This window comes from Moschus berezovskii, chromosome 5 (assembly GCF_049115385.1).
Source record: "Moschus berezovskii isolate FMDL1 chromosome 5, NW_MosBer_1.0, whole genome shotgun sequence".
Classification (NCBI taxonomy): Eukaryota; Metazoa; Chordata; class Mammalia; order Artiodactyla; family Moschidae; genus Moschus; species Moschus berezovskii.
Genome location: NC_142464.1, coordinates 120,535,972 through 120,560,590, shown reverse-complemented (window position 1 = coordinate 120,560,590; position 24,619 = coordinate 120,535,972). Strand labels below are relative to the sequence as shown.

Below are 24,619 nucleotides of genomic sequence, written 5' to 3'. Positions count from 1 at the left end.
TTCTCTCAACGTGTCTTTCATTTGAATGGTCAACTTTCCAATTTCAGAAGTAAGCCAGTCTCTGGTCTCAGCAGTAAGACCAAAAAAGCAGTCTTCCCCAGAAAACCCTCTAGGACTTAGGATGGCGCGTCCCAGGTCACTCTGTCTTTATCACTAGAATTCACTGGTAGAGGTGACGCTAAAATACATTCATGGGACCCTGGGAAAACTCTTGTTTGAGAGTCACCCTGCCCCAGGTAAACGGCATATAACAGTTTAGAATTCGCTGGATGAGTCTGTCAGTGGGAATGACAAGCATGGGATTTCCCTGGAGGTTCAGTGGTTAGGACTTAATCCTTCTACTGCCAGAGCCCAGGTTCATCCTTTGCCCAGGAACTAAGATCCTGCAAGTCTTGTGGGACAGCAGAAAAAAAGAAAACAGAAATATACTACAGTCTTTAATAGGAATAGGAGAGAGTTTTATGTCGTTGAAGTCATGCGTTCTGGGAAACAAACTCACTCAGAAGGACAATGCAGATAGTGGAGTGCAGTTTATTACACCGGCGGGCCCAAGGCAGAGTCTCCTCTTAGCCAAGGATGCCAACCAGTTTTTGTGAAAACCTTATATACCCTAAGTGAACGTGCACAAACCCACCTCCCCAAATTCCCTGACAATCAAAGTTAATCCCTTATTCATATGCCTTAAGCCTAGGTAGTCAACAGTGGACAATTATCAATAGGCCTGTGGTCATACCCCAGTAAGCATAATAGAATATATGATTCTATTGGGTTACACAGACAATTAGGGTATTCTTTTAGTGATGGAGAGCCTTGGGGCTCTTCCTTCTGGGGGCCTGGTTTTCCAGTTGGTGTGTTGTTTCCATAGATCCTGGGCGTAGAGCTCAAAGTCCACAGTCTGGCCCAAGATAGAGTCCTGCTTTCAAGATAAAGTCCATTCTATTTCCTGCTTCAGTGTGAGCCAAACTGAGGACTCTAGCCAGGGAGACAGCCTCTCAGACAGCTCTGAGGAGTTGTTCCAGAAACCATGGCTCTGAGCAGAGTTTTATATCTAGTCAGGACAAGTAACATTAAATAAGTCAGGGATACATGCATTAAAGATTTCAAAAAACAAAAACAGATCAGCGTATATATAACGAGTCAGCATGGCCTTGGCACCTGGAGGGCAGTCTTATCACCAAGGGAGGACCAGAATTGATGTCCCAGGGAGGGAACCGTTTAATTTTTATTTTGATGGGTACATGCTCCTGGTCAGTGCACCCTTTTCTTTCATAATTTCATTGTATGTAAGCTGACATACAAATGTCTCTTTGACAGGCCACAAGCAATCTGTTTTAGTTAGCATAAAATTTGAGTTAGATCTTGCAGAAGCTGGAAAGACGTCCCTAGCCCTCCATATGCGAACATCTCTCATCAGGTTCGAGTCTCTCATGGGCTGACAGTGGTGTAGCCTGAGGACCAGGCCATGAATGAGGCCGCCTGGGCCCCAGGCCCGGCTCCACCCCCAGGGCCTCTGTGATCACATGGTCCCCTTCCTGTCGCTTCAGTAGGATGATCATAGTCAGCTGAGTATCACCAGCTCCCCTCACTTCCAGGGAAACAGACAGTCAGTAAACAGCAGAGGGGTCCATCTGCCTGGCACCTGGCCCCCATGGCAGACTTGCTCATCACCTGAGGTCTTCTGCTTTGCCCAGAAGGTCGCAGGAGCCTTCTCAACAGCATGTTCTAGGAAGACACTTTCAATCCATTGGAGTCTCTGTGCACTCCAAAGAATGCAATGAGTGAAACCCTCACCAGGCTGCAGAGAAGGAAGCCAAGCTTCTCGGCCTCGTCTGCCAGCTCTTTGGGATTCTGGCTCCAGTGGAAATCTCCGGTCTTTTCTCTGGTGGTCAGTGTATCACCAACGCCAGCCTACTTGGGGTTCCCTGAAGAGGAGCATCACCCCTCCCAGGATTCTGGGAAGTTCTTCTCCCAGGCATCCCTTGAGACCGGAGGGTCTTGGCAGGTGCACAAGGAAGCAGCACCCAGGACGAGGTCATCTGGGTGGCAAGGATGTGCAAGGGTGTGGCCACCCTGTTGAGCTCACTCGAGAAGGCATTTGCCACGTTTCAGAGAAGTTAGGAGAGGTGAGGCCAAGTTAGGTTTACAGCCAAAGTGGATGTTTGTCAGCCTCTCCCTGTCTCCTACCCTTAGTCCAACCTTAGGTTTATTAGGTAGAGCTCAACCCTGGAAATGTGGAGGGAAATGGTCAGGAAGGGGCTTGATAGAGTCTTTATTTTTTTTTTTTTAACATTTAACACCTCAGATATGCAGATGGTACCACTCTAATAGCAGAGGGTGAGGAAGAACTAAGGAGCCTCTTGATAAGGGTGAAAGAGGAGAGTGAAAAAGCTGGCTTGAGACTCAACATTCAAAAAACTAAGATCACAGCATCCAGTCCCATCACTTCATGGCACATACATGGGGAAAAAGTAGAAGAAGTGACAGGTCTTATTGTCTTGGGCTCCAAAATCACTGCAGATGGTGACTGCAGCTGTGATATTAAAAGATGCTTGCTCTTGGAAAGGAATGCTATGACACACCTAGATACCATATTAAAAAGCAGAGACATGACTTTGCTGACAAACTCTGTCTAGCCAAAGCTATGATTTTTCCAATAATCATATATGGATGTGAGAGTTGGATCATAAGGTTGAGCATGGAAGAAATGATGCTCTCGAATTGAGGTACTGGAGAAGACTCTTGAGAGTCCCTTGGACAGCAGGGAGATCAAACCAGTTAATCCTAAAGGAAATCAACCCTGAATATTTATTAGAAGAGCCGACACTGAAGCTGAAGCTCCAGTCCTTTGGCCACTTGATATAAAGAGCCGACTCATTGGAAAAGACCCTGATGCTGGGAAAGATTGAAGGCAGGAGGAGAAGGGGACGACAGAGGATGAGATGTGTAAGGTTGAAACTGCCCAGTGATGTTAAATAAAAGAACCCAGACGCCAAATAGATAATGTAACAGGCTTTAGGGACTGGAATGCAAAAGTAGGAAGTCAAGAAACACCTGGAGTAACAGGAAAATTTGACCTTGGAGCACGGAATGAAGCAGGGCAAAGGCTAATAGAGTTTTGCCAAGAGAACGCACTGGTCATAGCAAACACCCTCTTCAAACAACACAAGAGAAGACTCTACACATGGACATCACCAGATGGTCAACACCGAAATCAGATTGATTATATTCTTTGCAGCCAAAGATGGAGAAGCTGTATACAGTTAGCAAAAACAAGACCAGGAGGTGACTATGGCTCAGATCATGAACTCCTTATTGCCAAATTCAGACTTAAATTGAAGAAAGTAGGGAAAACCACTGGACCATTCAGGTATGACCTAAATCAAATACCTTATGATTATACAGTAGAAGGAGGAATAGATTTAAGGGACTAGATCTGATAGACAGAGTGCCTGATGAACTCTGGATGGAGGTTCGTGACATTGTACAGGAGACAGGGACCAAGACTATCCCCATGGAAAAGAAATGCAAAAAAGCAAAATGGCTATCTGAGGAGGCCTTACAAATAGCTGTGAAAAGAAGAGAAGCGAAAAGCAAAGGAGAAAAGGAAAGATATAAGCATCTGGATGCAGAGTTCCAAAGAATAGCAAGGAGAGATAAGAAAGCCATCCTCAGTGATCATTGCAAAGAAATAGAGGAAAGCAACAGAATAGAAAAAACAAGAGATCTCTTCAAGAAAATTAGAGATTCCAAGGGAACATTTCATGCAAAGATGGGCTCGATAAAGGACAGAAATGGTATGGACCTAACAGAAGCAGAAGATATTAAGAAGAGGTGGCGTGAATACACAGAAGAACTGTATGAAAAAGATCTTCACGACCAAGATAGTCACGATAATGTGATCACTGACCTAGAGCCAGACATCTTGGAATGTGAAGTCAAGTGGGCCTTAGAAAGCATCACTACGAACAAAGCTAGTGGAGGTGATAGAATTCCAGTTGAGCTATTTCAAATCTTGAAAGATGATGCTGTGAAAGTGCTGCACTCAATATGCCAGCAAATTTGGAAAACTCAGCAGTGGCCACAGGACTGGAAAAGGTCAGTCTTCATTCCAATCCCAAAGAAAGGCAATGCCAACGAATGCTCAAACTACCGCACAATTGCACTCATCTCACATGCTAGTAAAGTCATGCTCAAAATTCTCCAAGCCAGGCTTCAGCAGTACGTGAACCGTGAACTCCCAGATGTTCAAGCAGGTTTTAGAAAAGGCAGAGGCACCAGAGATCAAATTGCCAACATCCGCTGGATCATGGAGAAAGCAAGAGAGTTCCAGAAAACCATCTATTTCTGCTTCATTGACTGTGCCAAAGCCTTTGACTGTGTGGATCACAATAAACTGTGGAACATTCTGAAAGAGATGGGAATACCAGACCACCTGACCTGCCTCTTGAGAAACCTGTATGCAGGTCAGGAAGCAACAGTCAGAACTGGACATGGAACAACAGACTGGTTCCAAATAGGAAAAGGAGTACGTCAAGGCTTATATTGTCACCCTGCTTATTTAACTTCTATGCAGAGTACATCATGAGGAACGCTGGGCTGGAAGAAGCACAAGCTGGAATCAAGATTGCTGGGAGAAATATCGATAACCTCAGATATGCAGATGACACCACCCTTATGGCAGAAAGTGAAGAGGAACTCAAAAGACTCTTGATGAAAGTGAAAGAGGAGAGTGAAAAGGTTGGCTTGAAGCTCAACATTCAGAAAACAAAGATCATGGCATCTGGTCCCATCACTTCATGGGAAATAGATGGAAAAACAGTGGAAACAGTGTCAGACTTTATTTTTTTGGGCTCCAAAATCACTGCAGATGCTGATTGCAGCCGTGAAATTAAAAGACGCTTACTCCTTGGAAGGAAAGTTATGACCAACCTTGATAGTATATTAAAAAGCAGAGACATTACTTTGCCAACCAAGGTCCGTCTAGTCAAGGCTATGGTTTTTCCCGTGGTCATGTATGGATGTGAGAGTTGGACTGTGAAGAAAGCTAATCGCCGAAGAATTGATGCTTTTGAACTGTGGTGCTGGAGAAGACTCTTGAGAGTCCCTTGTACTGCAAGGAGATCCAGCCAGTCCATTCTAGAGGAGATCAATCCTGGGTGTTCATTGGAAGGACTGATGATAAAGCTGAAACTCCAATACTTTGGCCACCTCATGCGACGAGTTGACTCACTGGAAAAGACTCTGATGCTGGGAAAGGTTGGGGGCGTGAGGAGAAGGGGACGACAGAGAATGAGATGGCTGGATGACATCACCGACTCTGTGGACATGAGTTTGAGTGAACTCCGGGAGTTGGTGATGGACAGGGAGGCCTGGCGTGCTGTGATTCATGGGGTCTAGGAGAGTCCAACACGACTGAGCGACTGAACTGAACTGAACAGGCTTTAATGGCTAGGTGCCCCTGGGCGGGATTCCCGGACCTAACAGAGTGAGGTCGGAACAAAGGTAAGAGGCAACCTATATAGCTTTAGGCAAGATTTGGAGTGGTGGTCTCTCCTAGGTCAGTTAGCCGGGGGCAAGACTGGGTTGGTTGCCCGGTCTGCTCAAGGTTGTGCTGACGCAGCGGAATAGTTCTTGGCTGATTCTGGGCAGAATGCTGTTTCTGGACAGGAGGTTAGGAGAGGGTTGATCTCTACCAGGAACCGACACCTCAAGGACACTCCAGCCGTGGGGGAGGGAATGAGAGAATAGAGCACAACAGTCAGAGTCCGGCGGGGCTCTTTCCTGCTGGCGGGAAAGGGAAGAGGAGAAGGAGAAGCCAAGATGGCCACCGGGGTCCGGCCTTACGAGGTGTTTACACAGCATCACCAATTCAGTGGATGTGAATGTGGGCAAAGGAGGCAGTGCAGTACAGGGGAGCCGGTGGGCTGCAGTTCATGCGTTGGCAACGAGCGGGACATGACTTAACAGCTGACTAACAGCAGATTTATTTCTTGGCGTCACTGGGCCCTTAATTGCGGCCCACAGGATTTGTAATTGTAGCACATAAACTATTAGTTGCTTCATGTGATATCTAGTTCCTGACCAGGGATCAAGCCCAGGATCCTTGCATTTGGAGTGCAGAGTCTTAGTCATTGGACTGCCAGGAAGTCAGTGGATACAGTTTTATATATAATTTTATTTATTTATTTATTTTTGGCTGTGCTGGATCTTCGTCGCTGAGCAGGCCTTTCTATAGCCAGGGTGAGCTGGGGCTACACTCCAGTTGCCTTGCACGGGCTTCTCATTGTGGTAGCTTCTCTTGTTGCAGAGCACAGGCTTTAAGGCACGGGGGCTCAGTAGTTATGGCTCCTGGGCTCTGGAGCACAGGTTCAATAGTTGTGGCTCATGGGCTTAGTTGGCCCATGGCATGTTGAATCCTCCCAGATCAGGGTTTGGACCCATGTCTTCTGCACTGGCAGGTGGATTCTTTACCACTGAGCCACCAGGGAAGCCCGATAGAGTCGTCTAATAAATATTTATTAAATCTTTTAATAAAGATAATGCTTGGTAACACACATCTCTCTGACACGTTGCTTTTTTCAGGTTAGAATTTATGTCTTCCCAATTTGTAAACTTTGTTATCACTCAGAGCACTAAGTCTGTCATATCTACCTGTCTTCTTGTGGGCTTCCCTGGTGGCTCAGAGGGTAACACGTCTGCGTGCAGTATGGGAGACCTGGGTTTGATCCCTGGGTTGGGAAGATCCCCTGGAGAAGCCCATGAAGTTGCAAAGAGTCAGACACGACTGAGCGACTTCACTTTCACCTTTCACCTTGTATCTGTTTCAAACGTGGGACATTAAGGAAAAGAGGGAAAGGCGTCAGGAGTGGTGGGCCCCCTGGGAGATTCCTGAGGACACTGGTGGCAGCTTACTGCTTTGACACCCAGCTTCCACATCGTGTTCACATTCACAGATTAAACAAAGATGAACAGTTGACCTTTCTCTCCATCCTTTGCAGCGGACAGACGTAGCCACAACTGCCCTTTTGCATCCTGATTTCTCTGTTTATTCCCTCAGTGACTGCAAAGAAAATAAAGGCCTTTATGCCGCTCTTAAGCTCGACCACATCTATAATGTCAGTGAACAGCTCAACATTACAAAGGTAAGTGTGTGTGTGTGTGTGTTAGTTGCTTAGTCGTATCTGACTCTTTGCAACCCCATGGACTGTAGCCCACCAGGCCCCTCCGTCCATGGGATTCTCCCAGCAAGAACACTGGAGTGGGTTGCCGTTTCCTTCTTCGTAAGGAACTACAGGAAGAAAGTGAAGTCGCTCAGTCGTGTCCGACTCTTTGCCACCCCACGGACTATAGCCTGCCAGGCTCCTCCATCCATGGGATTTTGTAGGCAAGAGTACTGGAGTGGGTTGCCATTGCCTTCTCCAACAAAGGTGAGTAATTAGGACCAATCAGGAAATCGACATGTTCTTTTACCAAATTCAGTGGTCCCTGTTTTCTCTTTTGAGGTAGCTTTCACATTAGATAAAATGAGCCATTTTGAAGTGATTTTAGTACATTTGCAAGGCTGTGCAACCCTCACGTCTATCTAATTCCAAGACCTTGGCGTCACCCCCGACCAGCTGACTTTCTGAGACATGAGTTTCTCCTGTGAATGGAACAAAAGCCTCTCCAGGGCTTTCCCTGCAGACCCTTCACGGGGAAAGGGTTTAGCTTGCTGAATGTCAAAGTCCCTAGAGGCACAAACCCTACTTGCTTCCCAGGGTATTGACTTTCCCAGACCAGCCATCCTTCTCTGTCACGTCACTGATGAGGGACAAGAACTGTGGCCCACAGAGTCCTTACTCCATGTGAGTGGTGGCGGGACCCCAGGGCTCCTCCTAGGTGGGCCCTTGGCAAGACACAGCATGGCAGCAAGGATGGGAAGGGGCTGAATGGATGACCACTGTTCCTCCTTTACCCGAGCCCACAGCCGAGTCTGGGGCCTGCAGACTCCAAGGAGAGGCCCCTGCAGCACACACTGGCTGGGGGGAGGGGCGAGGGGGCTCCGGCGGCCAGGCCCCCGGTGCCCTTAGCCTAGGTGGTGCCCACTCCCTCATGCCTAGAGGCCTGCTGGGTTCTCTGCTGTGTAGGAAAGCTAAGGAAGCTTAGGTGTCTTCCGGGCTTCCAACACAGAAGCATATATCAAGGAAAGTCAAAGGAAGAGGTGGTTCCCCAAGCCCCATGGCTTCTGTACGGAGGCACCACCAAAGGGGCGCCATGAGGCCAAGATGGCCTGAGGGTCTTCAGAGGTCAAGAGGCTTCTTTGAAAGCTGTGTACAAATTTCGTATTCTCTTCTCTAGACGTACCTCGCATGCACTCGTAAATACCCATCCTGCAGCCAGGCCCCAAAGGGATGCCCTCTGCTCGCTCACTCATGATGTCATTTTCTCAGTGATGAGCGGTGCCCCCTGGACACACAAGACCCCGCAGTCACCAACCACTTGCCCGTGATCTGGAGTGTTTCTACTACCCAGTCCAGGGCAGGCCACCTCCTTCTCCTGGAAAGCAGCCCACCGAGCCCCTTTCAGCATCTCTGTTTGTCAAGACTTGGTCAGAAGCCACCTCCTCTCGGAAGCCCTCCCCAGCCCCCTGCCTTGCAAAGCTCGTGTCCTGATGCGTTTCATGTGCCTTTATCACAGTACCGCCTCTTCGCTTTGAGATCTTTGGGGGGTGGAGATGCAGCAGGCTTTTGCTTTGAATCCCAGCTCCTCACATGGTACTTGGCCTGGGGCCCAGCGAAGAAGGCTGGCAGTTGGGGAAGGGCTGGGAGGGAAGGCAAGGGGACAAGGAAGACATGCCAGTCAGGTGCACGTGTATTTATTTTTGGCTTGAGTAATTTTATTGCTCCTTTAAGTCGGTGACATTTTTGAAAATGAGCAGACTTACTAATCTTTTTTTTTTTTTTTTTTACTATGCAGCATACTGGAGACATAAATAGTAATTTGGAAAATATGAATATAAGAATTGAGGATATAGAACTGCTGGATAAAACAGGAAGGAAAAACCTTATGGATCTCAGATCTTCTGGAATAGACAATATAGACTATGCTGCCTACTTGAATGCGGTATGACCTGCGTGTTCCTGGGTGATCTTTTGCATGTTTTTTTTATTTGTTTGTCTTTTCTTTTTGTTTGTAACTGAGATGAGATTTGCACAACATTGAATTAACTCTTTTATTACCAACTGAGTAATTCAGTAACGTTTAGTATAATTGCAATGTTACACGACTGACTACCGTCTCTAACTAGTTCTAATGCGTGTTTATCACCTTCAACAGAAAGCTCCGCTCCCAGTAAGTAATTGCTCCCTGTCTCCAACTCCATTCCCCGGCAACCATCACTCTACATTTTGGCTTCTATGAATTTACTTATTCTGGATATTTCATATGAGTGGGGTGCCCTTTTTTTGTCTGATGACCTTCTCTGGTCCATTTCATGTAGCCTAAGGTTTTTGAGATTCATGTCCATTACAGCAGGTGCCAATATTTTGCTTCTCTTTATGGTTGAAAGCAAATTATGCTGTTTTGTGCGTGTAAATAAGAACACAAGGGTGTCTGACCTGACTTTGTGTTTATGGACCCATGTCCACTCTGTTGCTTCTTACAGGTTGTTGTTTAGTCATTAAGTCGTGTCCAGCTCTTTGTGACCCCATGGACTGTAGCCCGCCCAGCTTCTCTGTCCATGGGATTTTTCCAGGCAAGAGTACTGGAGTGGGTTGCCATCTCCTTCTGCATGTTGCAGGTTAAGGTTTAAAAATCCCATCTCTATAACACAGTTTTCTATACCTCTTTGTAGACCAATAGAAGTCCCACGAGAGTAAATCTTATGTCATTTGCAAATAATCTCCGAAGAAAAGCCAACCAGCTGGTGAGTACAGACGATCCTATTCAGGGCTGTCCTTGCTGTAGAGGGCAAAGGTCAATGCCATTCTTAGAGGAGCCATTGAAGAGGTTCCTGGCGCCACAGGTGTCCCTGGTATAAAAATGCCCCTCTGTGCCTGTTGAAAAGCTCCCATCAGTGGCCACTGCTGTGTGACCCGACAGTCCATTTAGCTTGTGAAGCTTCCCAGGGCCACGTTCCAAGGCTGTCCCCAGCCCTACCGCTTTTGCACTGGTCTGCTTTCATGCCATCCCCCCTCCGCTGCCCAACACCAGTGCATGCATATTTCTGCAGTGTAAGGAATGGTAACCTGGACGTGGGAGCGAGATCCCACTTGGTTCTTTATGGCTCCAAGGATGAGCAGATACGGAAGAGCAAAGAGTGCCTCAAACCCTCTAAGCTTCCCCATCACCAGCTCCTCTGCTGGTTGCTGACGAATCGCTGCAACTGGTCTCTTTCCTGAAGCAGCAGAGCGTGGTGGTCAGGACCCTGGATTTGGGGGGCAGTGCTCAGTGCCCTGCTCATGTCTGACTCTTGTCCACACTCTGGACTACGGGCGTCTCAGGACCATCCCTCCAAGCCCATCATTATATAAGAAGGGCTTTATGTGTGTGTCTGGTAGTGATTAGAAAGAGTGCTCCAGAGTCTGGAAGGAGATGCTAATGTTTATTTACTGTCTTTTCTTTGTAGCCCTCAGGACACTTGAAAACCAGCTTGAAAAGTCACGTAGATACCTTAATAAATATCCATCAGAACCAAGTCATTCCTTTGCAGAATTCAATGGTAACAGTCTACACCTTTTGCTATTTCACTGTGACCTATGCAAAGTCCATCTCACCTAGCCCAGTGATATGTTTGCATCTCACACGCAGGTCAAATTCAGTTAACCTCAGGCAAAGAAACGGAGCTATTTTTAAAAGAAACGATAGTAGCTGGACTTTGAAGAGGACACGTTTTCACTGTTCACACCTCCTTTTCTTATCAGTGTGTGAACAGCTTAAATGTGCGGTGCCTGCATCTGTTCTGCTCTCATTGTTCATGGCCTTAAAATGCTCCCCTAAGCCGTGCAGGTGGTAAGGGCTGGACTCGGCCTGGCCTAGTTTGCTCTTAGTACACTCTCTGTGTTCATGCCTTGCCACGGCATGCATGATGGCACTGCGACGTCCTTTCCGTCTGCATTAAGCTCTGCTCCGCGCTTCCCTTGTCTTCCTTCCTCTCTTCCATCCGACTTTCTCACTTTTCTCTTCTTTTTTTTGCTTTGAATAATTAATTTTTTAAAAATTGGGGTATCATTGCTTTGGGCTTCCCTGTTGGTTCAGAGGTAAAGAATCTGCCTGCCAATACAAGAGACACATGTTCCACCCCTGGGTTAGGAAGATCTCCAGGAGAAGGAAATGGCAGCCTATTCCAATATTCTTGCCTCTGAAATCCCATGGACAGAGAAGCCTGGGGGGCTACAGTCCATGGGGTTGCAAAAGTGTCAGACATGACTTAGCAGCCGAGCACCACCAATAGTTGCTTCAGAGCGTGGTGTTAGTATCTGCTCTACAGCAAGGTGAGTCAGCCGTCAGTACTGTGTGTCCCCTCCCTCTCGAACGCCCCGCCCACCCACTCCCATCTGCCCATCTGAGTCAGCCGTCAGTACTGTGTGTCCCCTCCCTCTCGAGCGCCCTCCCATCCGCCCATCTAGGTCATCAGAGCGCACCGCGCCGAGCCTCCTGTCTATACAGCAGGGAGCTAGCTATTTCAGACACCAGCCTTCTGTTTTACGCACGGCTGTGTGTATTTGTCAGTCTTCCTCTCTCAATTCCTTCCTTCCTTTTTTTTCTCACTACCCTCTGGCTTCTTTCTTAAATGCCAGAAAGGAAGCAGAGAAGGAACATACGCTCTTGAGTCAAGAGCTGATTTCAAGTCTTGCTTCTGCCTCTCCCAAAACTGGTAGCTTTAGTTTTTCTTGTTTAAAAGCAGGAGGAGGGGTCCTTGCCTCACTGTTACCTGGTTCTTGGAGATGAAGGATCTGACATCCCAGAGGGACTCTGCAAATAGGAGCCGTTATTATTATGCTTGATGTGTGCTTGGGGCAGGGGGTCGTGTATGCAGTTGTCAGGGAAACCAGCTTCCAGAGTCAGCCTGCTCAGCTTTAAAGAAGCTTATTCACTGGCTTGACTCTGACTTTAGAATCTTCTAGAACTAGTTTTTATCATCTCTCTCTTCATGTTCCCTCTTGACTTTCTAATTCACAAAGTCCTCTAGAATTTTCTTCATTTGTGTTTGGGCTCATCACAGTTCTCTTTGCGCTGTACTTTATGCCCTGCACAAATTTGTTAACAGTTTAAGTTGGTTTGGACAAGTCCCTTAAATGCTTTCCTTCAAGTAGACACAGGCCTCCTTGGCCTTTGCGGAGTTGTGCTGACCTACAATTAGGCAAGTTGTTCTATAGATATGACTTATGATCTAAACCAGGGCTTTGCAAACTGTAGCCCCTAGATGCCCCCCAGCCTGCTGCCTGTTTTTTATTTGATTAATTAATTCATTTTGGCCATGGCCTGTGGCTTTCGGGATCTTATTTCCCGAAATAAGCAGGAGGGAATGCCCCTCCTGCTGCCTGTTAATTAGAAGCAAGGCTCTCCTGGAGCAGAGCCAGGCCCGTCCTTTTTACAGATGCTCTGTGGTTGCTCCCGGCTACAAGGACAGAGTGGAGACATTCGGACAGAGTGTGGTCCCCAAAATCGAAAATACTTGTTATCTGGCCCTGAACTGATAAAGTTTGCCAACCGCTCGTCTAAACCAGGCACACGAAGCTACTGTGGTGGGGCAGGTTTTACTCTGAACAACCCACCTCAGAAGGGTCGTGTGGCTCTGTTACACATGAGTAACTGCCCATCAGAGCTCCCGAAGATGTATTCTGATTTTCTTCTTCAGGTTTTCTTACACTCAGATACGTGAGGTGCATATCATTCCCCGTGTCTGGTGTTTTTTTCTTGAATGAAACTGATGGCTGACGTGGCGTGGGGGTGCGGGGGCAGGGGGTGGACACAAAGATCCTGTGATCTTCTGGTTTCACTTACCGGGAAATATGTTTGTTCACTAGAGCGCCTTGCACGGACAAATGAAGGGGCTTCATGACAGGACCAGCGGATTGAAGGCAAGGATGTGCTTTCTTTCTCTGTCTTGGGGTCTCGTTACAGAAGTGCTCGTGGACTTTCAAGGTGCTGGGCTTTGCAGTTATTTTGAGTAAAATCCAGTCTTGGTTATCCACCCATTTTAAACACCGGACTGGGTTTCTCCAGCCTCCCCTTTCTGAACGCCTTCGGTGAATGCAGACTGCAGCCTGGCACATCGTTGTCTGCTCACGGAAAGCCGTGTGTGGACGTGGAGAACGCAAGTAAAGGCGGCCCATGGGTCACTTTTCACAGAGATGCTGCAGCTTCGCAAACAACCTCCAAACCTCAGTGCCTTCCGCCCACAAATTTTCATTCTCGCTGGAAAACCAGCGCAGGGTGACCCCATCCACGTTCCGTCTGCCAAAACAAGTTTCACACAGCCAGGTTCATCACGGACTGGGGACGTATACCCATGCCCTGGGAAGCCAAAGCCGGGAGGGTATCATAACCATGAACTGCTAGTACAGTCTTCACCGGCAAGTCATGGTGCTCTGGGGCTGCGTGAACTGTATTTGCATCGATATACAAACTGTCTGATGAAACCCCTGTGTCTCTTGATGCCGTGTCACCCGTTGCTGTGTTTTGCAGGTCAGAGTGTCCATCATGATTTTCTTTTTGAATTCTACCCAGGACTTTCTCACCAGCCAGCTGTCCGAAGTTGTTGTTGAGGTAAGTTGTTAAACCAGTAGGGGAGTGTGCAGCCATAGCCTTGTGCTCCCCCAGAGAGTGGTGGAGTCACTTTAACGGCTTTGTTGCTCTTTAATATTTTTCCAGGAAAGTAAGCAGTTCGGGAGCAAGATAATAAGCTACTTTGAACGTTATCTGCAGTGGGTCAAGATGGCCGTAAGTGGTGTGTCTTTGCTGGACCTAAGGAGGCTGTGTCTGGAGACAGTCATTTTCTAGGGTAAAACCAGGATTCAGAAATTAGACAGGAGATGAGCAAACCTTGAGCCTAGGGGCCACAAGTGGAGGAAACCATCAGAAGCCACACAAGTGCTGCCCACCCTGGGTGTCTTCCCGGGTCCGCCGTCACGGACGGCTGACCCCCACGTCCTGCCCACCCCCCACCCCACCCCGGCTCCCTCTGCTCCTTGTTCCGGGAATTCTGGCCTCCACTGTGTCTCCCCTGCTGAATCATGAGCTCCTTACTGCAGGGGCCATTTGCAGCTGTGGTTTGTCCATGCCTTGGGCAGCACTGAACCTGTGATTAACACGTCATTGGCGTATTTATGGATTTGGTGCTTAGACAACAGGAGTTTTATTTTCTCAAGATTTTGGAGGCTGGAAGTCCAAGTTCAAAGTGTGGGCAGGCTAGTTTCTTCTGAGGCCTCTGCGTGGCTTCTCCTGTGTTTCCACAGAGTCTCCCCTCTTCATGAGTCTGTGTCCCAATTTCTTCTTCTTTTATTTAATATGAAGAGCAGGCCTACTGGATCAGGGCCATCTTAGCGACCTCATCGCCTCTTCCAAGACCTCGTCTCCATATACGGTCACATTCAGAGGTACAGGGAGCTAGGACTTTACCCTGGGAACGCGTCGGGGACAAAAGTCAGTCCACAAAGCTGGGTCTCCATGAGTTGGTTGAAAGAGAGACGTTGAGAAGCAGAGTGAAGTTTCCAGTGGCGCACGTTCTCCCAGCACACGGTGAACTTAGCATCTCACAAATGCCTTTTGTCATCTTGGGCTCTGGGCCGGTCCCCACTGAGGACTGTTCCCCTGGGGGTGGGCTTACAGCTGAGTCACTGGGGGAGGGGCGGCCGGCCAAGAGGAACCCCGGGAAGTCTAGTGAGGCGGGGAGACTTAGGCCACCCTGAGCAACCAGGAGCTCTTCTGGCTCTGCTCCCAGCCCTTCACTGTCGGAGCGCCCTCCTCCCGCTCTCCTGATTCACCCCGCATCGCAGCCGCGATCTGATTCCAGGAAACATTCACCCCTCTCTCTGTATGATGCTCTGGGCATGTCACACCTCCTCTTCCCTAGGGCCCCACCCTCTAGACCAGGCGCCCGCCTCTCCTCCAAAGCCCAGCTTCCTGAGGTCTCCGCTACCCCCCACACCCCCCCAGAGCTGAAGGCCTTGGGGTCTCCTTGGCGCTGGCCCGCTGGGCACACCCAGGGTAGGCAGGGGAGTCGGGACTGCACTACCTCACCACCGTTGCCTCCTGCGTCTCCTCACTGGACAAGGGACCGCACATCGTTCACACATAACACCTGGAAGATGGAGTTGTTTCCACGCCATGGCTAGTGTCCTTATGCTCCTGTAAACATAGGGGTGTTGTAGTTTTTTCGAACTCCAGGTTCCTTCTTTTCCAGATATATGTCCAAGAGTGGGGTCGCCAGATCAGCCGGTAGCTCTGTTTTTAGTACTGTTTTCCGTACTGTTCTCCATAGTGGCTGCACTATTTCCATTCCCAGCAAAGTCCAGAGAGGGCTTCCTTTGCCCCATGCCCTCTCCAGCACTTATTACATGTAGACTTGTTATAACGGCCATTCTGACTGGTGGGAATTAATAGCACATTTGTAGTCTTGATTTGCATTTCTCTACTAATGAGAAATGTTCAGCATCTTTTCATGCACCTGTTGTCCATCTGTGTATCTTTTTTAGGGAAGTGTATTTAGGTGTTCTGCCCATTTTTTGACTGGGTTGTTTGGGTTTTTTTTTTTTTTTATTGAGCAGTCCAAACTTATTTTGGAAATTAAGCCATTGTTGGTCACATCACTTGCAAGTATTTTCTCCTGTTCCATAGGTTGTCTTTTCATTTTGTTTATGGTTTCCTTTGTGGTGCAAAAGCTTTTAAGTTTAATTAGGTCTTATTTGTTTATTTTTGCCTTTGTTTACATTACTCTAAGCCTCAGAGTCTAAGGAAATGGATCCAAAAAATATTGCTGCGATTTATGTCAGAGTGTCCTGCCTAAGTTTTCCTCTAGGTATTTCATAATATCCAGTCTTACAGTTGGGTCATTAATCCATTTTGGGCTTACTTCTGTACGTGTTGTTAGAGAATGTTCTACTTTGGTTCTTTTAGACCTAGCTGTCCAGTTTTCTCAGCACCACTAGCTGAAGGGACCGTCTTTTCTCCAGTGTGGATTCCCGCCTCCTTTGTCACAGGCTTACTCACCTGCGGTGGGCGGGGTTAATTAATTCTGTCCCACTGGTCCATGTGCGCCCTTCCCCCAGTTTTTATGAAACTAACTTTGAAAAAGCCCATAAAGAGAGCATACAGCTTTGAGCTAGGAGAAACCCACGGTTATCGATAACATGAGTTGCCTTGTCATGTGAAGGTGGGTGATGAGGGAGAGGTGAGTCAGCCAGTAAAGCAAAGGAAATAAGACGCACCCCTGCCCTGAAGAGCTGTTTAGCTTCGTGTACTCACTCCAGAGTTTTTTGACTGAATGAATATAGTTTTCTTAATCTGATGGGATGGGGGTATCTTGTCTGTGATTCATTAGACGTGTTTACTGTAACCTCAGTAATGAGTACCTTATTTTCTGTCTTCTCAGACTGGGTCTGCAGGTCCTGCCCATTTTGTAAATAAAGTTTTATTGGTATACCACCACACCCATTTGTTCATCTGTGGTTGCTTTCATCCCACCATGGCAGAGTGGAGCAACAGATATGTCTCAGCCTAGCCTGCAGAGCCTAAAATATTTACATTCTGGCCCTTTGTAGAAAAAGTTGGTCAACACCTGTTGTAAAATGTACATGTATTCATTACTTAACTTTCCATTTTCTTCCCATATACTTTGTCAGATTACAAAGGGGTCAGATAAGAAATTCAGACTGAGTCATTGTGCTGGCCACGTATACTCTTTAATTCTCTCCAGAGTCTACCCGGTTGGGTCTGACTGTTCCAAATAACAAGCGTTGTTTTTCAGCTGCTCAGTTGTGTCTGACTCTTTGGGACCCCAAGGACTGCAGCACACCAGACTCCTCTGTCCTTCACTCTTTCCTGGAGTTTGCTCAGATTCATTTCCCCTTGAGTTGGTGATGCTATCTAAACATCTCATCCTCTGCCGCCCCCTTCTCCTTTTTTTCCTGGAGGTTTCCTTGGTGGCTCAGTGGTAAAGAATCCACCTGCCAAGCAGGAGACACAGGTTCGATCCCTGGGTCAGGAATATCCCCTGGAGGAGGAAATGGCAACCCACGCCAATATTCTTCCCTGGGAATTCTCATGGACAGAGGAGCCTAGTGGTCTATAGTCCATGGAGTCTCAAAGAGTCGGACACGACTTAGGGAATAAACAAATAACAAATGAGGGAGCTGAAAACCGAGGCTCAGAGAGAACTGGGGTCTTGTTTTCAAGTACATGCTTTCATGTGTCGTAGAACTCCTCTATAAAGTCAGCTCTCAGCTTCCTATCCAGGGGGCCTGGAGATCCAGAGCTGAACGTTGTGTGGGATTGTGTGGGTGCAGCTCCATCAAAGTTTGCCTGTGTCTCTTATGGCCATAGATCACCCAGCAATTTGCAGCCTGCAAACCGGCGGCCACTGCACTGGATTCGGCTATTAACGTCTTTCTGTGCAGCTACATCGTCGACCCTCTGGTAAGAGTTTCACCTTTCAAAGGAAGACACAATGAACTCACCATCTTTTGCTTTCTCCAGATGATAGTTCATGCTATAACAGAAAACAGGTTTCTGAACCTCCAGGAGGTCCAGTGGAAAAAAGACTCTGTTCCTGATGCAGCGGCCACGGTTTCAGTGCCTGGCTACGGAACTAAGATCCTGAATGCTAGGCAGCCAAATAATGATAATAGTAAAGAAAAATTAAAAAATAAAAAAATTTTAAAAAGAGAATAATAGGCTTCTGCTTGGGTCTGTTACAGTCGTAGAATTCAAGACCTAAGATCTGAACTGTAGATGAATTTGTTGTGATAATAATAGGCTAGAAAGCTCAGCGTCCTCCCTGCCTATCTTCATTCCTTGGTAGAAGTTTATTTACAGAAGTCAGGAGACCTCCATGAAGAAAGCTCTTTTTGTTTGGCTGCACCATGCATCATGTGGAATCTTAGTTCTCCGACCAGGGAGGGAACTGACGCGCCCTGTAGTGGAAGGCAGATTCTTAACCACTGGACCACCAGGGAAGTCCCAAGAAAACTCTTTATTTGTCTGAAATAATTAGAAGGGGGCATCAGTGTTGTTGTGCAGATTGCCAGTATTTCAAAGGACTCTTAGTGAAGCTCTATATGTAACCCTAGAACTGCAGCGAAGTTAGTTTAGTTGGTTAGTGAACAGCCCTTTGAGATGCTCCCATTGGGCTGGTAAGTTGCGGTTCAGCAGTTTTATTACTGGCTCTGGATCACTCCTCACTGTACACCGATGTCTCCATGAGTCCATCGTCTGCCTGCTTTCACTGAAAGCACCCCGGTGGCTGGCCCAGAACCACGTAATACCCCCGGGTCCTTGACGTTACCCATGAGGCCCTGCCCACCTGGCCACATTCGTGCCGTTCACATCACGCTGTTGCCTGTGCTGCAGATGCTCTTGTTTTCTTTCCTTTCTGTAAAGGCCTCTGTGCCTCCCCACTGCAGGGCCTTTGCCTGTGTCACTTCCTCTGCCTGGAGACGAGACACAGGTTCTCTTTCTCTCACTCTTCCCCTCCAGACCTCTGCTCCAGCTCGCGGACTCCTCTAGGCCTTAGAATATAACGGCCGAGAACACAGGCTCTGAATTCAAATTCCTCTACATTTTCTGAACTCTGTGACTTGGAAAAAACGGTTGAACTTTTCTGAGCTTGTTTCAGTGCTTCGAAGGAAGTTGACGCGGAAAGCCCTTGACACTTTCACTGGTACATCAGCACACTCCATAAATATCATTAGCTGAGCTGTGGTCCAGTTTTCAGATCTCAGCTGAAATATATCTTTTTTTTTTTTTTTTCCTGGAAGCCTTTTCTGATCTTCCGAACTCCTCGCTTGTCTGCACACCCATGGGACTCTCTGCTTTTCCTGCAGAGATGTTGTGCTATCTGTACTGGGCACTGGTGTGTCTGTCTGACTAAGACCTGTCCCCTAACCACACACACTAGACTTTGACTCCTAGAGCAGTGTTTTTGTCACTGCTGCGTGTCTATCATCAGGGTGGTACCTGGCACAGGCCGTAAGGGTGGATTGAGAGCTGCCTGTCACCGTGCGTTCACGTCACTCCATCCGTCCATCTCCCTGGCCCACGTGTCTCTGCAGGGATGAGCTTTCGTCCCCGGATGGAGACGATCCTGCCCCTTTCCCAGCCAGGCAGACATCCCCCACCCCCACCTTGGCCTCCTGGCTACTTCTCTCCTCTTCCGACTTTGTACCCTTGTGTTTGCTGCTTAGAGCCCTTGCTGACTGCTTTGGCTGAAGCCCTCATTAGGGCAGCCCTCAGTTAGGCTGGTTCATTCTAAGTTGGTCTCCCAGCATCCAGTCTCCACCTCCTGCCTGCAGCCAGTCAAATCACCCAACTAGCAGGCACCTCTCCCAAATAATTGGGGACCACCGGAAGGGAGACCTGGACGATGCTCAAGAAGACTGTAGGCAAGAGCTTTGTAGAAGGCTGTTTAAAGGGGAAGGAAGAGTTCTGACTGTTGTCTCTGCTGGGAAAATAGACTCCAGGCTGGCAAACATGTTTGTTTTAATATCTTGATTGTACCCAGAAGGATTGAGGCAGCTTCCAGTAACAGGTATGGTTGTCATAAAGCTCTTAAGACTCTCAAAACTGTTGAAAGTGTAGAAATTTACCAATAAAAGAACACGTGGGAAAGGGGAACAGATTTACTGGAAATTCTCGGCCAAGTGATGGAACTGTGTCCAACACTCAGCCTAGCCAGGAACAGAGCAGAAATGCAGTTTCCGAGATCTGAAGGTCTGGGTTGTTGATTTTTTAAAATTTTTATGTACTTATTTATTTTTGGCCCTGCTGGGTTTTCCTTACTTTGCACAGCTTTCTCTGGTTGCAGTGAGCAGGAGCTAATCTTCATTGTTTCGCATGGACTTCTCATTGCGTGAGCCCCTCCTGTTGCCGAGGCGCAGGCTCTAGGCTCACCAGCCTCAGTAGTTGCAGCACGTGGGCTCAGTAGTTTCGGCTCACGGGCTTAGTTACTCCGAGGCATGTGGGATCTTCCCGGACCAGGGATTGAACCGTGTCCCCTGCACCGGCAGACGGACTCCTATCCACTCCCCTCCACCAGTGGGGTGGGCTACTCTAGGGTTCCAGCATTATCCTAAGACAGGGAGGTGGCAGGCGGTAGGTTTACAAAGCAGGCCCACATCAGACACTGTCTGGAATGTGGCACCCACAGGGCCATGCAGGTCATACATGGCCGTTGTCAGTTCTGGTTGGTGGGTCAGCTTAATAATGTTGGGTGCCATGCCTGCCAGGGCTAGTGGTGTGGCCTGCGGCCAGCTGGGGACAGAGGGCCCACTTAAAGGAAGAGCCAGCACTCAGCTCCAGGTGACGTTGTCCTGGGGGAACCAGGGCTCGGCATGATGAGGTCTGACATGAGACTCTTCCTGAAAAGATGAAAACCGAGGTCTCTATGTGACGTGACTTAGGAATATTGGCAGCTATCTTTTTTTTTTTTAATATTTATTTATCTAGCTGTGCTGGGTCTTCTTCACAGCACGCCAGATCTTTAGTTGAGACATGCGAGCTCTTAGTTGAGGTGTCTAGTGGGATCTAGTCCCCTGACCAGGCACTGAACCTGGGCCTCCTGCACTGGGAGCCCAGAGCCTTAGTCCCATCAGGGAAGTCTCAGCAGCTGTCTTTTAAAAACGACTTTAATGTTGCTTCTCAGACAGAACAGGACTGAATCCAGACCGGGACTGTTGTTCACAATTGGTTAAGTTCATCGCGGAATGTTGTTGGGAGCCTAGTGTGCACGAAATCATTGCATCTGTTTTCCTCACACAATAATGTCCCGGGGAGAGATGCTGTCATGCAGAGCAAAGTCAGAAAGTTCCAGGAGCCACCATCACATCAAAACAGCTCGGACAAGGACTGGGGCTCTGCTCTGCACACTGCCCATGCGTCTGTGGCTGGCCACACAGGGGGAGCCGTCGAGGAGGGCCCTTCCCAGTTGTTTCGGGGCCCTCAGTGCTTAATCTCGCTTTGCCAACTTTCTGCCCCTGTGCCTCATTTGTAAACATAAATTTCAACAAGTGGATCAATTCCAGGTTTTCAGAAAGACGGAATGAACTAGAATAACAGGTTAGCCCTTCAGCTGGTAGTTGGCTCATCTGAAGTTCATGAGATTAGAATTAATTTTAAAAAATGCGAAATTAAAATTTCTCCCCCCAAAACCAGTTGTTTTCCATTTCCCATCTTCAAGCATCTAATCCTCGTGATTTCCTTTTTCTCCACCACCCCCCCAGAATCTGTTTTGGTTTGGCGTGGGAAAAGCGACCACACTTTTACTCCCTGCTGTCATTTTTGCCGTGAAGCTGGCTAAGTACTTCCGTCGAATGTATTCTGAAGATGTGTATGAGGATGAGCCAGTGAACAAGTAAGAGGCTGCAGTGGTTTCTGAGTGGCGCCACCCTCCAAGAACTTGTTAAAAAAGGGCTCTGATGAGGTTGAACTCGATTGCTTTTTAAGTGGCGGGGTCACCCCTAATCAGATGTTTCCTTTGTAAAGATTTTCTTACACTTCCTTTAACTGTCTTTGCTCCTGCTCGCTCCTCTCAGCTGTCTTAATCAGCCTTCTTCTTTCTTCTTTGCAGTTCCTCTGTCTCGGGGACTTGGCACTTTACTTTGTAACTGTTTTTACTACTTTTCATTCTGACTCGTGGTCCACCCTTCACTCTGGGCCTAGTGAACTTGTACTCAAACTGTTCATTTTGACTCCGGTCACTTCCTTCTCAACACCTGTTTCTCCTGAACTTGTTTTGTCAGCGTCTGTATTAAAGTAAAAATGTGTGTGTGTGGCGGAGGGGAGGGGGTGCAACTGTTGAGCTGTAATTGTAATTATCTCCCTTTTTTTTGTATTTGATAGGGTTCAAAGTAAACCCAGGGTTCAAACTGTACCCATGGTTCAAACTGTACCCATGAAAAAGTAAGCCTTTTTTTTAAGCCATATTTCCCAAGATGAGACTGGGGAGGGCTTTATTATTACAGGATGAACTTTTAAAACTGAATTAATAATATTAAAATTACATAACTGCAACAGATATGCCCAGATAAATATAAAGGGTGTTGCCTCTTAAAATAGGAGCTGACACAGGGTGAATACTGAAGAAATCCTTGTGGAATGAATGAAAATTGTCTATGTTAAATTTATTAATAGAGAAAACAGTGTTTTATATCTCTGGTTTTTTTAATGGGAAGGAAAGGTAAATATACCTTTTAACTTTTTAAGTAGCTGTAACAAATTGTTCTATACCTTTTAGAACCATTAAGTTGTCTTTGTAATCCATAATGTAAATTCCTCTTAATGATAATGTGCTGTTTTTGGTGTATTTTTTTTTTTTTTTGTTACAGTATGAGACATGCTAATACCCGTTCTCCTGTAGAACAAGGCACTCAGACAATTTGAGCAGAGTTTGTAAACAGATCCAACTTGACCAGTTCTTGATCGGCAGTGATTCCAAATGTTGGGAAAGTAACCTCCCTTCAGGTGTTCACAGAGTCCAGTGAGATCACAGGGAATGTGTGCCCAGTGGCCAAAGAGAGGAAAGCACGGGTGTCTATTTTTTTTTTTTTTTGCAAGTTGTGCTTTTATCATCTGAGCCTTCCATAAAAGTTTAAATATGTAGCACATTCGTTAATTCCCACTTAGCCTTTGGAACAATACAGGAATTTTGGTACATTTCATCGAATGGGAGCTTGGACCCCTTGTTAGAGAAAGTTCAACGAATATCAATAGCAGATATGTGTGTGAACAATAAAGAATGATTTCACAGTTATGACTCTAATCGTTTCACTGAAAAATAGACCCAAACGACGGATGTCAGTGAAGTCTCTGTATTATTCTCTTAGGGCGCTGTAACACATCACACAAACCAGTTGACTTAGAGCAACATCTTCTCCACTTTAGCAGAGGCCGGAAGTCTGAAACCCACATGTCAGCAGAGCTGGCTCCTCCCAGGAAGCCCAAGAAAGAGTGTGTCCCGGCCTCTGTCTTCTCCTGGAGCTCTCCTTGGTATCTCTCACCTCCTAAGAACAGTGGTCATCGGATCAGGGCCCTTCCTAGGCAAGAACGACTTCATCTTCATTTGCCCACATCTGCAAACAACCTATTTTCAATCATTCACTGAGACCAGTGGACATAAGTTGGGGAGGGTGTCGGGGAGGGGCTTCCCTGGTGGCTCAGTTGTCAGGGATCCCTCTGCCAATGCCGGAGACCCGGGTGGGATCCCTGGTCTGGGTGGATTCCCCCCATGCCATCGAGCAGCTGAGCCCGTGAGTAACTACTGCTGGGCCTGCGCTCTTGAGCCTGGGAGCTGCAACTACTGAATCCGTGCGCCGAAACTACTGAAGATCGCTCGCCCCAGAGCCCATGCTCTGCAGCAAGACAAGCCCCTGCAATCAGAGACCTGGGCACCACACCCAGAGAGCAGCCCCCGCTCGCCCCAGCTGGAGAAAAGTCTGGGCAGAAGTGAAGACCTGGCACGGCCAAAACAATAAATTAATAAAATTACTTTTTTTAAAGGGGGGCAGAGGATATTATTCAACTTGCACAGTCGCCCAGCATCAGTAGCAAATAGCCAAAGAGATAGAGAAGTGAACACAAAAGAGCTGTATCAGATACACAAAAGGTAAATCACCAAAATCGAGAATGGCAGAACATAAAAAATGCTACTAGACATGGACTATCTTCAAAGTTGTCTGTACCTCAGAGCGCGTGGCTGAGCCACTGCTCATGTCAGTCAACTGCTTCTGCAGCTGACCCAGTGACGCCCAGCCCCCTCTGACTGGCTGGGTTCCTCCAAGGAGAGAGCCTTTTAAAACGCCTGATCCTTGGGTCCTCCCCCAAGAGATGCTGATGGATGAGGCTTGAGCGTGTGGATTTAAAATTTTTGCCTGGTGATTCTGATATAAAGCCAAGGTTGAGATATATGGCCTCTGATTAATTGAATCAGAATTTCTGAGATGTATCCCAGAGAACTCTCAAGTGTAACCTGGGTTGAGAGTTACTAATACAGTTTCTACATGCATTTCATCTGATTTATATGTGAGTGTGTGGGGGTGTGTGGGTGTGTGGGTACGTGTGCGCATGCTCAGTCATGCCTGACTCTCTGATCTCATGAACCGTTGCCCTGAAGGCGCTTCTGTCCATGAGATTTTCCAGGCAAGAGTACTGGTGTGGATTGCCATTTCCTTTTCCAGGGGGTCTTCCTGATCCGGGGTTGAACCCCCATGTCTTGCATCTGCTGCATGGGCAGGTGGGTTCTTTAGCACCAGTGCCACCTGGGAAGCCCGATTTGTATATATATATAAATTGTGTGTGTATATATATACACTCCTCAAATGGGTCATCTTGATTTCCACCTCTGACACTTCCTTGGAGGCTGGAGCTAGCAGACTATATCCATGCACTGACCATCTGCACCGTCCCAGGCACTGTACAAGACCCTGGG

At 47.5% G+C, this 24,619-nt stretch overlaps 1 protein-coding gene across 4 annotated transcripts in view; it reads left to right on the top strand.

The window, feature by feature from the left end:
- PROM1 (prominin 1) overlaps positions 1-24,178 on the top strand; it is a 158,396-nt gene extending 134,218 nt beyond the window's left edge. For 2 of the 4 annotated variants that reach the window (XM_088836534.1, XM_088836533.1), the window contains exons 15-25: positions 7,058-7,142; positions 8,956-9,102; positions 9,833-9,904; positions 10,607-10,699; positions 13,008-13,061; positions 13,669-13,749; positions 13,855-13,923; positions 17,524-17,616; positions 21,417-21,547; positions 22,036-22,095; positions 23,077-24,178. In XM_088836534.1, the coding sequence (XP_088692660.1) occupies positions 7,058-7,142; positions 8,956-9,102; positions 9,833-9,904; positions 10,607-10,699; positions 13,008-13,061; positions 13,669-13,749; positions 13,855-13,923; positions 17,524-17,616; positions 21,417-21,547; positions 22,036-22,095; positions 23,077-23,296 (1,105 nt within the window). In that variant the 3' untranslated portion in view covers positions 23,297-24,178. Of the gene's footprint in view, positions 1-7,057; positions 7,143-8,955; positions 9,103-9,832; positions 9,905-10,606; positions 10,700-13,007; positions 13,062-13,668; positions 13,750-13,854; positions 13,924-17,523; positions 17,617-21,416; positions 21,548-22,035; positions 22,096-22,520; positions 22,960-23,018 lie in introns of those variants that run through there. The other 2 variants (XM_088836536.1, XM_088836535.1) reach the window with 2 other exon arrangements.
- The last annotated feature ends 441 nt before the right edge of the window (positions 24,179-24,619 follow it).